We start from the raw sequence: 17,249 nt of genomic DNA, 5'->3' as shown, positions 1-17,249 counted from the left end.
TTCATGGTGCATAAGGGATGTAAATATCCATTTCAAGGACAAAGGCCCAGGGTAATCCCGTAAAAAAAACCGCGCTAATATTAATCCTATCATTGCCCCAAGCGATTCCTTCGGCTCCTACAAAATCCTTGATGAAAACTGTTACATTATCTAAGGGTTTTTGGTCCGCCGGGGTGTTTTGTTTGAAGACTTTGTACCATATAAACTTGTTGATGTGACGCATTATTTTTTGCGTATACGGAATTCCGCCAATAACTTTGACGAATTTGATGCCGCCCCTATGTGTCGGGGCTTCGTTAATCACTACGTACTTCGGGAGGGCACCTAAGATTCCATGGAAAGATAATGAGAAAGTTAGGAGAGTACACATGAAGAAGAAATGGGAAGCCATGGATATACGACTCAAGGTGCGTTGGATATATGAATCATGCATAGCATATATATATACATTTACAAAAAAATGGATGATTTATCTCATTTATGTAAATTATGTTGCATTCTTTATAAGGACAGGTTAAATGTGTAAAATATTTTCCTAACACGGCAAGAAATAGCCTATGTTTGTTGTATTACATATTGGCTTAAGTTAATTTTATTTAAATAATTATAAATATATATTAGTAAACACTGAATGCTTGTCTTTTAGAATATGGTAATCATAAAACTAAATCACTTCATTGATTACAATCAGTAATGACCTGTAGTAATGGAAAAAAAGTTATCTTTCGTATTAATGGTAGTTTCCACTGTTATCTTTTCGTATCAACGGAAAAAAAGTATTAATGGTCATGTTGCTAACTTTTAAGAATATATAAATTTTAATTATCATTGTATTTGGATTAAACACAGATCTGAATAAGCAGGTCTGGATTGGGAAGTATGGAACGGGTTCAATTTGTACAAGGTGGACTGATAGAAGGTTGGTGCAGGCACTATCATGTATGTGTTGGAATATTGTATTTTTACTTTGTGTGCTTTGTACCTGGACCTCTTCTTATTTGAATAAATAAACTTTAGTTGGACTAGTCACCTGCTAACTCAAGACACTGTATTTCTTCTCCTTCTTTTTATGCATGATATGTAATTATTAGATTTTTTTTTACAAAAATACGTCTCTTTCTTTCTATGATTTATATTTATTAGTTGGTGATATTAAATCGTTGTTCCATATCATATCAGCAACATATTTGATCTATCTTATTGTCCGAAGTTAACTTTGTTGTTTCTAACAAATTTAATAGTGCTTTTGTATTGTTTTTATTAACATAAACCATATGTCAGCTTCTACAATTTCAAATAAAATTTAGATCGAGTATTTAATCTCCAATAGCAAAACCATAGAAATCTTTTGTCGTAATGATCAAAGTTGCTTGAGTTAATTTGTTTAACGCTTCCAAAAAGTATGCTAAATCAAATCTACATAAGATGGTTCTATGGATTATCAATGTTTGAAACTCTTAGTGTAGTTCTAATATTCGATCATCATTCAATGGTTGTGTGGATTAATTATTTGTAATGATATATCTTGGTGTTAATTTTTTTATTTACATCGAATAATTTTTTACTTAATATATCTTGGTTTTAATTAATTTGTTTAATAACTAATTAGGTATAAAGTAACAATTACATATATGTATGATTCATTTTTTTCGGTATAAAGTAAGAATTTCATATATCTATATGTATATATGTATGATTTATTTTTTTAATTTAATTGTTGAAAATTAACTATTCACTAGTAACCTCCGTTTTGTGACATTAAAATCATTTTTAACTATATTTACAAAATATCAGATATTTTAAAACAAATATTCCTTAAAATTAATTATTTTTGAGAAGTTTCTTTTTAGGTTTCACAAATATTTGATTTCATCTTCTTTCCCCGGTATAGGTTTCGGTCATGTTTCATTGAATCAAGAGATAAACAAAACCGACATTTATTTCTAATAAGCGTGTTAGACTTCGTGTTTTGTAAAACCCATATGTTACAAAATGATTTTGTAAACAAATTCATTTCTTAACTTGCATGTTAGAGATGTATATTTTATTAAATAATATTTATATGTTATAATGTCTTTTTCTTAACATGCGTGTTAGAAACGATTATTTTATAAAATAAAAAATCTGGCATGCATGTTAGATGAGACTTATTGTTTATACCAAAGGCTTTAAACTTCTTTGTCCAAATGTCTAATGTTCTGACGAGCATGTTAAAGAAGAATATCATTCTAAAATAATAAGTTTTAGAAAAATGCTTAATTTTCTAACGGGCATGTTAAAAACAATTATTTGATAACAGATAAACTTTGAAACGGTTTAGTTTACACCTTTAGTTTTCTAATGGGCATTTTACACCATGTTTATTTTCTCAAAACAGAGAATCCTTATAACGATTTTTGTAATTGTTTATTTCTGATAAACATTATCTGATGAGAGAACATTTAGAAACTTCAAATGAGAGAACATTTAGAAGCTAGAAACTATTTATCATTTTTGGAACTCAACAATCTTCGCAATAATTCTTTTATTTGAATGGTATTTTCTTTTATTCTAAATTTATTGTATTTTTGGTTAGTTGATTATCTCTCTTGGCTCATTAGTTTAAGTGCATGACAACGAAATTAAAACATGCATATTGCATTACCCTATCAAGATCTGACTATACGGTTCACAAACTATTTCACATTCCGATTATCAAATTCATTTATTTCTTCACATACTCTATGCAACAGTAATTTTAGCTTTTTATTCCTTCTAAAGCCTTATTGGCATATTTAGCCTTGTAATCCTTCCACAGTTCCTCCACAGGCTTTCCTGTTAAATTATGAAAAAAAGAGACATCATAAGTCTTTCTCATCATATTGTTAAGCTTTGCCACAAAATCTGGAACGAGCTCGTCACAATACTCGAGAAAACGGGTCGTGTAATCATACCCCTGGTCCCATCTATCCCCTGAACCGGGCATGTTAAAGCCCGGTGGGTTGTAATTAGCTTTCAGAACCGTGTAATCTGCGATCCCTTCTACCAAAGGTGCAGGGGTCTTACCCTCACCATTCCATTGAAAAACGTGGGTCATTTCATGGTGCATAAGGGACGTAAATATCCATTTCAAGGACATAGGCCCAGGGTAATCCCGTAAAAAAACCGCGCTAATATTAATCCTATCATTGCCCCAAGCGATTCCTTCGGCTCCTACAAAATCCTTGATGAAAACTGTTACATTATCTAAGGGTTTTTGGTCCGCCGGGGTGTTTTGTTTGAAGACTTTGTACCATATAAACTTGTTGATGTGACGCATTATTTTTTGCGTATACGGAATTCCGCCAATAACTTTGACGAATTTGATGCCGCCCCCATGTGTCGGGGCTTCGTTAATCACTACGTACTTCGGGAGGGCACCTAAGATTCCAGGGAAAGATAATGAGAAAGTTAGGAGAGTACACAGGAAGAAGAAATGGGAAGCCATGGATATACGACTCAAGGTGCGTTGGATATATGAATCATGCATAGCATATATATATACATTTACAAAAAATGGATGATTTATCTCATTTATGTAAATTATGTTGCATTCTTTATAAGGACAGGCTAAATGTGTAAAATATTTTCCTAACACGGCAAGAAATAGCCTATGTTTGTTGTTTTACATATTAGCTTAAGTTAATTTTATTTAAATAATTGTAAATATACATTAGTAAACACTGAATGCTTGCCTTTTAGAATACGGTAATCATAAAACTAAATCACTTCATTGATTACAATCAGTAATGACCTGTAGTAATGGAAAAAAAGTTATCTTTCGTATTAATGGTAGTTAGCACTGTTATCTTTTCGTATCAACGGAAAAAAAGTATTAATGGTCATGTTGCTAACTTTCAAGAATATATAAATTTTAATTATCACTGTATTTGGATTAAACACAGATCTAAATAAGCAGGTCTAGATTGGGAAGTATGGAACGGGTTCAATTTGTACAAGGTAGACTGATAGAAGGTTAGTGCAGGCACTATCATGTATGTGTTGGAATATTGTATTTTTACTTTGTGTGCTTTGTACCTGGACCTCTTCTTATTTGAATAAATAAATTTTAGTTGGACTAGTCACCTGCTAACTCAAGACACTGTATTTCTTCTCCTTCTTTTTATGCATGATATGTAATTATTAGATTTTTTTTTACAAAAATACGTCTCTTTCTTTCTATGATTTATATTTATTAGTTGGTGATATTAAATCGTTGTTCCATATCATATCAGCAACATATTTGATCTATCTTTTTGTTCGAAGTTAACTTTGTTGTTTCTAACAAATTTAATAGTGCTTTTGTATTGTTTTTATTAACATAAACCATATGTCAGCTTCTACAATTTCAAATAAAATATAGATCGAGTATTTAATCTCCAATAGCTAAACCATAGAAATCTTTTGTCGTAATGATCAAAGTTGCTTGAGTTAATTTGTTTAACGCTTCCAAAAAGTATGCTAAATCAAATCTACATAAGATGGTTCTATGGATTATCAATGTTTGAAACTCTTAGTGTAGTTCTAATATTCGATCATCATACAATGTTTGTGTGGATTAATTATTTGTAATGATATATCTTGGTGTTAATTTTTTTATTTACATCGAATAATTTTTTACTTAATATATCTTGGTTTTAATTAATTTGTTTAATAACTAATTAGGTATAAAGTAACAATTACATATATGTATGATTCATTTTTTCGGTATAAAGTAAGAGTTTCATATATCTATATGTATATATGTATGATTTATTTTTTTAATTTAATTGTTGAAAATTAACTATTCACTAGTAACCTCCGTTTTGTGAAATTAAAATCATTTTTAACTATATTTACAAAATATCAGATATTTTAAAACAAATATTCCTTAAAATTAATTATTTTTGAGAAGTTTCTTTTTAGGTTTCACAAATATTTGATTTCATCTTCTTTCCCCGGTATAGGTTTCGGTCATGTTTCATTGAATCGAGAGATAAACAAAACCGACATTTATTTCTAATAAGCGTGTTAGACTTCGTGTTTTGTAAAACCCATATGTTACAAAATGATTTTGTAAACAAATTCATTTCTTAACTTGCATGTTAGAGATGTATATTTTATTAAATAATATTTATATGTTATAATGTCTTTTTCTTAACATGCGTGTTAGAAACGATTATTTTATAAAATAAAAAATCTGGCATGCATGTTAGATGAGACTTATTGTTTATACCAAAGGCTTTAAACTTCTTTGTCCAAATGTCTAATGTTCTGACGAGCATGTTAAAGAAGAATATCATTCTAAAATAATAAGTTTTAGAAAAATGTTTAATTTTCTAACGGGCATGTTAAAAACAATTATTTGATAACAGATAAACTTTGAAACGGTTTAGTTTACACCTTTAGTTTTCTAATGGGCATTTTACACCAGGTTTATTTTCTCAAAACAGAGAATCCTTATAACGATTTTTGTAATTGTTTATTTCTGATAAACATTATCTGATGAGAGAACATTTAGAAACTTCAAATGAGAGAACATTTAGAAGCTAGAAACTATTTATCATTTTTGGAACTCAACAATCTTCGCAATAATTCTTTTATTTGAATGGTATTTTCTTTTATTCTAAATTTACTATATTTTTGGTTAGTTGATTATCTCTCTTGGCTCATTAGTTTAAGTGCATGACAACGAAATTAAAACATGCATATTGCATTACCCTATCAAGATCGGACTATACGGTTCACAAACTAGTTCACATTCCGATTATCAAATTCATTTATTTCTTCACATACTCTATGCAACAGTAATTTTAGCTTTTTATTCCTTCTAAAGCCTTATTGGCATATTTAGCCTTGTAATCCTTCCACAGTTCCTCCACAGGCTTTCCTGTTAAATTATGAAAAAAAGAGACATCATAAGTCTTTCTCATCATATTGTTAAGCTTTGCCACAAAATCTGGAACGAGCTCGTCACAATACTCGAGAAAACGGGCCGTGTAATCATACCCCTGGTCCCATCTATCCCCTGAACCGGGCATGTTAAAGCCCGGTGGGTTGTAATTAGCTTTCAGAACCGTGTAATCTGCGATCCCTTCTACCAAAGGTGCAGGGGTCTTACCCTCACCATTCCATTGAAAAACGTGGGTCATTTCATGGTGCATAAGGGACGTAAATATCCATTTCAAGGACATAGGCCCAGGGTAATCCCGTAAAAAAACCGCGCTAATATTAATCCTATCATTGCCCCAAGCGATTCCTTCGGCTCCTACAAAATCCTCGATGAAAACTGTTACATTATCTAAGGGTTTTTGGTCCGCCGGGGTGTTTTGTTTGAAGACTTTGTACCATATAAACTTGTTGATGTGACGCATTATTTTTTGCGTATACGGAATTCCGCCAATAACTTTGACGAATTTGATGCCGCCCCCATGTGTCGGGGCTTCGTTAATCACTACGTACTTCGGGAGGGCACCTAAGATTCCAGGGAAAGATAATGAGAAAGTTAGGAGAGTACACAGGAAGAAGAAATGGGAAGCCATGGATATACGACTCAAGGTGCGTTGGATATATGAATCATGCATAGCATATATATATATACATTTACAAAAAAATGGATGATTTATCTCATTTATGTAAATTATGTTGCATTCTTTATAAGGACAGGCTAAATGTGTAAAATATTTTCCTAATACGGCAAGAAATAGCCTATGTTTGTTGTTTTACATATTGGCTTAAGTTAATTTTATTTAAATAATTGTAAATATACATTAGTAAACACTGAATGCTTGCCTTTTAGAATATGGTAATCATAAAACTAAATCACTTCATTGATTACAATCAGTAATGACCTGTAGTAATGGAAAAAAAAGTTATCTTTCGTATTAATGGTAGTTAGCACTGTTATCTTATTGTATCAACGGAAAAAAAGTATTAATGGTCATGTTGCTAACTTTGAAGAATATATAAATTTTAATTATCACTGTATTTGGATTAAACACAGATCAAAATAAGCAGGTCTGGATTGGGAAGTATGGAACGGGTTCAATTTGTACAAGGTGGACTGATAGAAGGTTGGTGCAGGCACTATCATGTATGTGTTGGAATATTGTATTTTTACTTTGTGTGCTTTGTACCTGGACCTCTTCTTATTTGAATAAATAAATTTTAGTTGGACTAGTCACCTGCTAACTCAAGACACTGTATTTCTTCTCCTTCTTTTTATGCATGATATGTAATTATTAGATTTTTTTTTAAAAAAATACGTCTCTATCTTTCTATGATTTATATTTATTAGTTGGTGATATTAAATCGTTGTTCCATATCATATCAGCAACATATTTGATCTATCTTATTGTCCGAAGTTAACTTTGTTGTATCTAACTAATTTAGTAGTGCTTTTGTATTGTTTTTATTAACATAAACCATATGTCAGCTTCTACAATTTCAAATAAAATTTAGATCGAGTATTTAATCTCCAATAGCAAAACCATAGAAATCTTTTGTCGTAATGATCAAAGTTGCTTGAGTTAATTTGTTTAACGCTTCCAAAAAGTATGCTAAATCAAATCTACATAAGATGGTTCTATGGATTATCAATGTTTGAAACTCTTAGTGTAGTTCTAATATTCGATCATCATACAATGGTTGTGTGGATTAATTATTTGTAATGATATATCTTGGTGTTAATTTTTTTATTTACATCGAATAATTTTTTACTTAATATATCTTGGTTTTAATTAATTTGTTTAATAACTAATTAGGTATAAAGTAACAATTACATATATGTATGATTCATTTTTTCGGTATAAAGTAAGAATTTCATATATCTATATGTATATATGTATGACTTATTTTTTTAATTTAATTGTTGAAAATTAACTATTCACTAGTAACCTCCGTTTTGTGACATTAAAATCATTTTTAACTATATTTACAAAATATCAGATATTTTAAAACAAATATTCCTTAAAATTAATTATTTTTGAGAAGTTTCTTTTTAGGTTTCACAAATATTTGATTTCATCTTCTTTCCCCGGTATAGGTTTCGGTCATGTTTCAATAAACAAAACCGACATTTATTTCTAATAAGCGTGTTAGACTTCGTGTTTTGTAAAACCCATATGTTACAAAATGATTTTGTAAACAAATTCATTTCTTAACTTGCATGTCAGAGATGTATATTTTATTAAATAATATTTATATGTTATAATGTCTTTTTCTTAACATGCGTGTTAGAAACGATTATTTTATAAAATAAAAAATCTGGCATGCATGTTAGATGAGACTTATTGTTTATACCAAAGGCTTTAAACTTCTTTGTCCAAATGTCTAATGTTCTGACGAGCATGTTAAAGAAGAATATCATTCTAAAATAATAAGTTTTAGAAAAATGTTTAATTTTCTAACGGGCATGTTAAAAACAATTATTTGATAACAGATAAACTTTGAAACGGTTTAGTTTACACCTTTAGTTTTCTAATGGGCATTTTACACCAGGTTTATTTTCTCAAAACAGAGAATCCTTATAACGATTTTTGTAATTGTTTATTTCTGATAAACATTATCTGATGAGAGAACATTTAGAAACTTCAAATGAGAGAACATTTAGAAGCTAGAAACTATTTATCATTTTTGGAACTCAACAATCTACGCAATAATTCTTTTATTTGAATGGTATTTTCTTTTATTCTAAATTTACTGTATTTTTGGTTAGTTGATTATCTCTCTTGGCTCATTAGTTTAAGTGCATGACAACGAAATTAAAACATGCATATTGCATTACCCTATCAAGATCGGACTATACGGTTCACAAACTAGTTCACATTCCGATTATCAAATTCATTTATTTCTTCACATACTCTATGCAACAGTAATTTTAGCTTTTTATTCCTTCTAAAGCCTTATTGGCATATTTAGCCTTGTAATCCTTCCACAGTTCCTCCACAGGCTTTCCTGTTAAATTATGAAAAAAAGAGACATCATAAGTCTTTCTCATCATATTGTTAAGCTTTGCCACAAAATCTGGAACGAGCTCGTCACAATACTCGAGAAAACGGGCCGTGTAATCATACCCCTGGTCCCATCTATCCCCTGAACCGGGCATGTTAAAGCCCGGTGGGTTGTAATTAGCTTTCAGAACCGTGTAATCTGCGATCCCTTCTACCAAAGGTGCAGGGGTCTTACCCTCACCATTCCATTGAAAAACGTGGGTCATTTCATGGTGCATAAGGGACGTAAATATCCATTTCAAGGACATAGGCCCAGGGTAATCCCGTAAAAAAACCGCGCTAATATTAATCCTATCATTGCCCCAAGCGATTCCTTCGGCTCCTACAAAATCCTTGATGAAAACTGTTACATTATCTAAGGGTTTTTGGTCCGCCGGGGTGTTTTGTTTGAAGACTTTGTACCATATAAACTTGTTGATGTGACGCATTATTTTTTGCGTATACGGAATTCCGCCAATAACTTTGACGAATTTGATGCCGCCCCCATGTGTCGGGGCTTCGTTAATCACTACGTACTTCGGGAGGGCACCTAAGATTCCAGGGAAAGATAATGAGAAAGTTAGGAGAGTACACAGGAAGAAGAAATGGGAAGCCATGGATATACGACTCAAGGTGCGTTGGATATATGAATCATGCATAGCATATATATATACATATACAAAAAAATGGATGATTTATCTCATTTATGTAAATTATGTTGCATTCTTTATAAGGACAGGTTAAATGTGTAAAATATTTTCCTAATACGGCAAGAAATAGCCTATGTTTGTTGTTTTACATATTGGCTTAAGTTAATTTTATTTAAATAATTGTAAATATACATTAGTAAACACTGAATGCTTGCCTTTTAGAATATGGTAATCATAAAACTAAATCACTTCATTGATTACAATCAGTAATGACCTGTAGTAATGGAAAAAAAGTTATCTTTCGTATTAATGGTAGTTAGCACTGTTATCTTATTGTATCAACGGAAAAAAAGTATTAATGGTCATGTTGCTAACTTTGAAGAATATATAAATTTTAATTATCACTGTATTTGGATTAAACACAGATCAAAATAAGCAGGTCTGGATTGGGAAGTATGGAACGGGTTCAATTTGTACAAGGTGGACTGATAGAAGGTTGGTGCAGGCACTATCATGTATGTGTTGGAATATTGTATTTTTACTTTGTGTGGTTTGTACCTGGACCTCTTCTTATTTGAATAAATAAATTTTAGTTGGACTAGTCACCTGCTAACTCAAGACACTGTATTTCTTCTCCTTCTTTTTATGCATGATATGTAATTATTAGATTTTTTTTAAAAAAATACGTCTCTATCTTTCTATGATTTATATTTATTAGTTGGTGATATTAAATCGTTGTTCCATATCATATCAGCAACATATTTGATCTATCTTATTGTCCGAAGTTAACTTTGTTGTATCTAACTAATTTAGTAGTGCTTTTGTATTGTTTTTATTAACATAAACCATATGTCAGCTTCTACAATTTCAAATAAAATTTAGATCGAGTATTTAATCTCCAATAGCAAAACCATAGAAATCTTTTGTCGTAATGATCAAAGTTGCTTGAGTTAATTTGTTTAACGCTTCCAAAAAGTATGCTAAATCAAATCTACATAAGATGGTTCTATGGATTATCAATGTTTGAAACTCTTAGTGTAGTTCTAATATTCGATCATCATACAATGGTTGTGTGGATTAATTATTTGTAATGATATATCTTGGTGTTAATTTTTTTATTTACATCGAATAATTTTTTACTTAATATATCTTGGTTTTAATTAATTTGTTTAATAACTAATTAGGTATAAAGTAACAATTACATATATGTATGATTCATTTTTTCGGTATAAAGTAAGAATTTCATATATCTATATGTATATATGTATGACTTATTTTTTTAATTTAATTGTTGAAAATTAACTATTCACTAGTAACCTCCGTTTTGTGACATTAAAATCATTTTTAACTATATTTACAAAATATCAGATATTTTAAAACAAATATTCCTTAAAATTAATTATTTTTGAGAAGTTTCTTTTTAGGTTTCACAAATATTTGATTTCATCTTCTTTCCCCGGTATAGGTTTCGGTCATGTTTCAATAAACAAAACCGACATTTATTTCTAATAAGCGTGTTAGACTTCGTGTTTTGTAAAACCCATATGTTACAAAATGATTTTGTAAACAAATTCATTTCTTAACTTGCATGTTAGAGATGTATATTTTATTAAATAATATTTATATGTTATAATGTCTTTTTCTTAACATGCGTGTTAGAAACGATTATTTTATAAAATAAAAAATCTGGCATGCATGTTAGATGAGACTTATTGTTTATACCAAAGGCTTTAAACTTCTTTGTCCAAATGTCTAATGTTCTGACGAGCATGTTAAAGAAGAATATCATTCTAAAATAATAAGTTTTAGAAAAATGTTTAATTTTCTAACGGGCATGTTAAAAACAATTATTTGATAACAGATAAACTTTGAAACGGTTTAGTTTACACCTTTAGTTTTCTAATGGGCATTTTACACCAGGTTTATTTTCTCAAAACAGAGAATCCTTATAACGATTTTTGTAATTGTTTATTTCTGATAAACATTATCTGATGAGAGAACATTTAGAAACTTCAAATGAGAGAACATTTAGAAGCTAGAAACTATTTATCATTTTTGGAACTCAACAATCTACGCAATAATTCTTTTATTTGAATGGTATTTTCTTTTATTCTAAATTTACTGTATTTTTGGTTAGTTGATTATCTCTCTTGGCTCATTAGTTTAAGTGCATGACAACGAAATTAAAACATGCATATTGCATTACCCTATCAAGATCGGACTATACGGTTCACAAACTAGTTCACATTCCGATTATCAAATTCATTTATTTCTTCACATACTCTATTACTCTATGCAACAGTAATTTTAGCTTTTTATTCCTTCTAAAGCCTTATTGGCATATTTAGCCTTGTAATCCTTCCACAGTTCCTCCACAGGCTTTCCTGTTAAATTATGAAAAAAAGAGACATCATAAGTCTTTCTCATCATATTGTTAAGCTTTGCTACAAAACCTGGAACGAGCTCGTCACAATACTCGAGAAAACGGGCCGTGTAATCATACCCCTGGTCCCATCTATCCCCTGAACCGGGCATGTTAAAGCCCGGTGGATTGTAATTAGCTTTCAGAACCGTGTCATCTGCGATCCCTTCTACCAAAGGTGCAGGGGTCTTACCCTCACCATTCCATTGAAAAACGTGGGTCATTTCATGGTGCATAAGGGACGTAAATATCCATTTCAAGGACATAGACCCAGGGTAATCCCGTAAAAAAACCGCGCTAATATTAATCCTATCATTGCCCTAAGCGATTCCTTCGGCTCCTACAAAATCCTTGATGAAAACTGTTACATTATCTAATGGTTTTTGGTCCGCCGGGGTGTTTTGTTTGAAGACTTTGTACCATATAAACTTGTTGATGTGACACATTATTTTTTGCGTATACGGAATTCTGCCAATAACTTTGACGAATTTGATGCCGCCCCCATGTGTCGGGGCTTCGTTAATCACTACGTACTTCGGGAGGGCACCTCAGATTCCATGGAAAGATAATGAGAAAGTTAGGAGAGTACACAGGAAGAAGAAATGGGAAGCCATGGATATACGACTCAAGGTGTGTTGGATATATGAATCATGCATAGCATATATATGCATTTACAAAAAAATAGATGATTTATCTCATTTATGAAATTATGTTGCATTCTTTATAAGGACAGGCTAAATGTGTAAAATATTTTCCTAACACGGCAAGAAATAGCCTATGTTTGTTGTTTTACATATTGGCTTAATTTAATTTTATTTAAATAATTGTAGATATATATTAGTAAACACTGAATGCTTGCCTTTTAGAATATGGTAATCATAAAACTAAATCACTTCATTGATTACAATTAGCAATGACCTGTAGTAATGGAAAAAAAGTTATCTTTCGTATTAATGGTAGCACTGTTATCTTTTCGTATCAACGGAAAAAAGTATTAATGGTCATGTTGCTAACTTTCTAGAATATATAAATTTTAATTATCACTGTATTTGGATTAACCATAGAAGCAGGTATGGATTGGGAAGTATGGAACGGGTTCAATTTGTACAAGGTGGACTGATAGAAGGTTGGTGCATGCACTATCATGTATGGGTTGGAATATTGTATTTTTAGTTTGTGTGCTTTGTACCTGGACTAGTCACCTGCTAGTCTCTTCTTATTTGAATAAATAAATTTTAGTTGGACTAGTCACCTGCTAACTCAAGACACTGTATTTCTTCTCTTTCTTTTTATGCATGATATGTATTATTAGATTTTTTATTTTTTTTTACAAAAATACGTCTCTTTCTTTCTATGATTTATATTTATTAGTTGGTGATATTAAATCATTGTTCCATATCACATCAGCAACATATTTGATCTATCTTATTGTCTAAAGTTAACTTTATTGTTCCTAACTAATTTAATAGTGCTTTTGTATTGTTTTTATTAACATAAACCATATGTCAGCTTCTACAATTTCAAATAAAATTTATATCGAGTATTTAATCTCCGGTAGCAAAACCATAGAAATCTTTTGTCGTAATGATCAAAGTCGCTTGAGTTAATTTGTTTAACGCTTCCAAAAAGTATGCTAAATCAAATCTACATAAGATGGTTGTATGGATTATCAATGTTTACAACTCTTGGTGTAGTTCTAATATTCGATCATCATACAATGGTTGTGTGGATTTATTATTTCTAATAATATATCTTGGTGTTAATTTTTTTATTTACAAAGTATAATTTTTTACTTAATATATTTTAGGTTTTAATTAATTTGTTTAATAACTACTGAGGTATAAAGTAACAATTACATATATGTATGATTCATTTTTTCGGTATAAAGTAAGAATTTCATATATCTATATGTATATATGTATGATACATTTTTTTAAGAGTTAATAGCCAAAATGGTTCCTGAGGTTTGCTCACTTTTGCCACTTTAGTCCAAAATCCAAAATTTTCAAATCTGGGTCCCTGAGTTTTGCATTTTATTGCCATTTTAGTCCAAATTTCAAAAAGTCCCTTTTTTTTACTGTTGCAACCAGCCTATTTTGTCCTTTTGTGCAGAGGTATTTTGGTCATTTTTATGAGTTATTATAACAAACTGAGATCAAGAACCCAGAATACCCCTGCGCAAAAGGACAAAATAGGCTGGTTGCAACAGTCAAAAAAGGGGGTTTTTGAAATTTGGACTGAAATGGCAACAAAATACAAACCTCAAGGACCCAGATTTAAAAATTTTGGGTTTTGGACTAAAGTGGCAAAAGTGAACAAACCTCTGGGACCATTTTGGCTATTAACTCTTTTTTTAATTTAATTGTTGAAAAATAACTATTCACTAGTAACCTCCGTTTTATGACATTAAAATCATTTTTAACTATATTTCCAAAATATCAGAAGTTTTAAAACAAATATTCCTTATAATTATTTCTGAGAAGTTTCTTTTTAGGTTTCACAAATATTTGATTTCATCTTCTTTCCCCGGTATAGGTTTCGGTCATGTTTCATTGAATCGAGAGATAAACAAAACCGACATTTATTTCTAATAAGCGTGTTTTAGACTTCGTGTTTTGTAAAATCCATATGTTACAAAATGATTTTGTAAAAAAATTCATTTCTTAACTTGCATGTTAGAGATGTATATTTTATTAAATAATATTTATATGTTATAATGTCTTTTTCTTAATATGCGTGTTAGAAACGATTATTTTATAAAATAAAAGATCTATCATGCATGTTAGATGAGACTTATTGTTTATACCAAAGGCTTTAAACTTCTTTGTCCAAATGTCTAATATTCTGACGAGCATGTTAAAGAAGATTATCATTCTAAAATAATAAGTTTTAGAAAAATGTTTAATTTTCTAACGGGCGTGTTAAAAACAATTATTTGATAAAAGATAAACTTTGAAACGGTTTACTTTACACCTTTAGTTTTCTAATGGGCGTTTTCAATCACTAAAATAATATATTTTAATGATTACAAAAATTTTTGGATGGCCGGAAATGTTCAGAACGTAAGATTATATAACATCCTAGTGATGTTTTGCCTACGGGCTATAATAAATTGTCCATTAGAGACATTGACATTGTGATCTTTATGATCCCCTGTCCAAGGTAATTAGCTTGCTCAAGCCCAATAGTCTATATGATCAATGCGATCGTGACTAAAATCATCAATACGATGATTATACTTAACATCCTTAGTGATGTTTCACCTACGGGCCTAATTATACTGTCCAATTGTGACAAAGACAATGGTGATCTTTTATGATTCCCTGTCCAAGGTAGTGAGCTATGCTCAAACCTCATAGTCAATATGATCAGTGCGATCAAGACTAATGTCATCAAAAATACGATGATTATACATAAACATCCATTAGTGATGTCAATTAGTTTACCTTTACGCCAAAATGAATCGTTATTCAAGACGATGACAGTTGTAGTCTATGACTCCCTGTCCAACGGTGAAAAACTATCTTCAAATATTAAAGCCCCTGATCTAATAAGATCGCGACTTATAAATTAATGTCCTTTGTGACAAACTAACTAGTTATATTTTGAAGTCATTCATGACAAGCCAATGTGCTATAATTTGTCGTTCGTGACAAGTTAACATATTAAATGTTAACATCCTTGTGACAGGCCTTTTGTGCCAGATTTTTATAATGTCCTCTGTGATAGGCCTTTTGTGCCATATCTAAATGTCCTTTGCGACAAGGCCTTCGTGCCGTATAAACATTTATGTCCTTCGTGACTGGGCATTATGCCATATTTTTCTACGTCCCTCGCGACGGGCCTCTCTGCCATATGTATATATATATATATATATATATATATATATATATATATATGTATATATAATGAAAGTCATGTAAGACTAGCCTTTGAGCTATTCATAATCATCTTTGTGACAAAGACAGTTGTGACATTGTGATCCCCTGTCAAAAAGGTAATGGACTCGGTCCAAACCTTAAATGCCATTGATGGTTCTCTTGTGACCTAGGCTAAATAAAACTAATATTCCTTCAAATAACATTCATTAGGAATGTTCGGAACATAATAGCCTATACGGTTTATTGATGTCGTGGCTAATCTATGTTAGGTCGTCAGGATGATGACTAACACTTGTTAATTTGGTGGTTAGTACCAAGCTTCGAGTATGGCAAACTCGGATGAGGTAGACGACAGTCACGATATTAATGATGCGACAAAAGCTAATGATGCTACAAACATAAACCTCAAAATTAATGGAGTTAATCTCCAAGCTGTGATTGACGCAGATGTAGGAAAGGCCATGGAAAAGGTCATGAAACAGTTAAAACAGCCGAGTGCTACTCGCTCCAAAATCCTATTCAAAACCACATTCAATTGCTCATGAAAAGAGCTTTGTTCACACTTCGAATGTGAAGGATGAACCAAAGGAGAAGGATAACTCCCAGAAATCTAAGAAAAAGAGCAGGTATGGGCTTAATAAGAACCAACAGAAGTTTAGTAAGAAGCCTGTATGTAAGAGCTGTTATAAAAGACACTGGGACAGTGTCGAATAGAACAAAGACCAAAGCAGTGTGGCATCTGGAAAGGAATTGGTCATCAGTCCCATGAATGTAGGGACATAAAGAATGCAGTCTGTTACGGCTGTGGTGAAAAAGGCCACATCAGAACTAGATGCCATAAAGCCGCCAAAGAAGGTGCAGTTAAGCCTGGAGAGGCTAAGAAGGGAAATGCCTGAACTACCTGATGAATGCCAGAGCAGTACATATTAATAATATCATAAGATACATTCCTTATCATTTATCAATGATAATTTCTGCTAAGTGTCCTGTTTTTAATACAGGCAATAATAAGTCTTTCATAGACCATAAGCTTAGCAAACTTTTGATGATATTCATAAGAACTCCAGATACTAAGTAAGGTAGAACCTACCAATGAAACCTTAGAGACCGTTTCTTCTCTTTCTCAGCAATGATCCTTCTGTAAAATCTAAGAGTACTCTTTCTTTGAATAGAGTACGACAATATATGTTATTTTAATTATTTCCTCATTGATTCCTATCAACTTCGAGTGCCAGCTATGATTGATAAAAGTGCCATATGAGGATTGGCGTATCCTAGTGCGTCCCATAGATTGCGTCCATGCCTGATC

At 31.2% G+C, this 17,249-nt stretch overlaps 4 protein-coding genes across 4 annotated transcripts; all 4 read right to left on the bottom strand.

The window, feature by feature from the left end:
• Window positions 1-2,737: 2,737 nt before the first annotated feature.
• On the bottom strand, window positions 2,738-3,466 carry LOC110925386. Its single transcript, XM_022169341.1, has one exon. It carries the CDS (start codon window positions 3,464-3,466, stop codon window positions 2,738-2,740), a length of 729 nt encoding a protein of 242 aa, XP_022025033.1.
• A 2,344-nt stretch (window positions 3,467-5,810) lies between these two features.
• LOC110925387 lies at window positions 5,811-6,539 on the bottom strand. The gene has a single exon (XM_022169342.1). The coding sequence runs from the start codon at window positions 6,537-6,539 to the stop codon at window positions 5,811-5,813; it is 729 nt and encodes a 242-aa protein (XP_022025034.1).
• Window positions 6,540-8,875: 2,336 nt separating this feature from the next.
• Window positions 8,876-9,604, bottom strand: LOC110925388. The gene has a single exon (XM_022169344.1). It carries the CDS (start codon window positions 9,602-9,604, stop codon window positions 8,876-8,878), a length of 729 nt encoding a protein of 242 aa, XP_022025036.1.
• A 2,340-nt stretch (window positions 9,605-11,944) lies between these two features.
• On the bottom strand, window positions 11,945-12,283 carry LOC110925389. The gene has a single exon (XM_022169345.1). It carries the CDS (start codon window positions 12,281-12,283, stop codon window positions 11,945-11,947), a length of 339 nt encoding a protein of 112 aa, XP_022025037.1.
• Window positions 12,284-17,249: the final 4,966 nt, after the last annotated feature.

Source organism: Helianthus annuus, chromosome 17 (genome assembly GCF_002127325.2).
Source record: "Helianthus annuus cultivar XRQ/B chromosome 17, HanXRQr2.0-SUNRISE, whole genome shotgun sequence".
In the NCBI taxonomy this organism is placed as follows: domain Eukaryota; kingdom Viridiplantae; phylum Streptophyta; class Magnoliopsida; order Asterales; family Asteraceae; genus Helianthus; species Helianthus annuus.
Note: the sequence above shows the minus strand (reverse complement) of the source record. Positions and strands in the feature narration are given on the sequence as shown.

Excerpts from the sequence above, each read along its gene's own strand:
- LOC110925386 (XM_022169341.1), bottom strand. The coding sequence starts at position 3,466 with ATGGCTTCCCATTTCTTCTTCCTGTGTACTCTCCTAACTTTCTCATTA.
- LOC110925387 (XM_022169342.1), bottom strand. The coding sequence starts at position 6,539 with ATGGCTTCCCATTTCTTCTTCCTGTGTACTCTCCTAACTTTCTCATTA.
- LOC110925388 (XM_022169344.1), bottom strand. The coding sequence starts at position 9,604 with ATGGCTTCCCATTTCTTCTTCCTGTGTACTCTCCTAACTTTCTCATTA.
- LOC110925389 (XM_022169345.1), bottom strand. The coding sequence starts at position 12,283 with ATGACCCACGTTTTTCAATGGAATGGTGAGGGTAAGACCCCTGCACCT.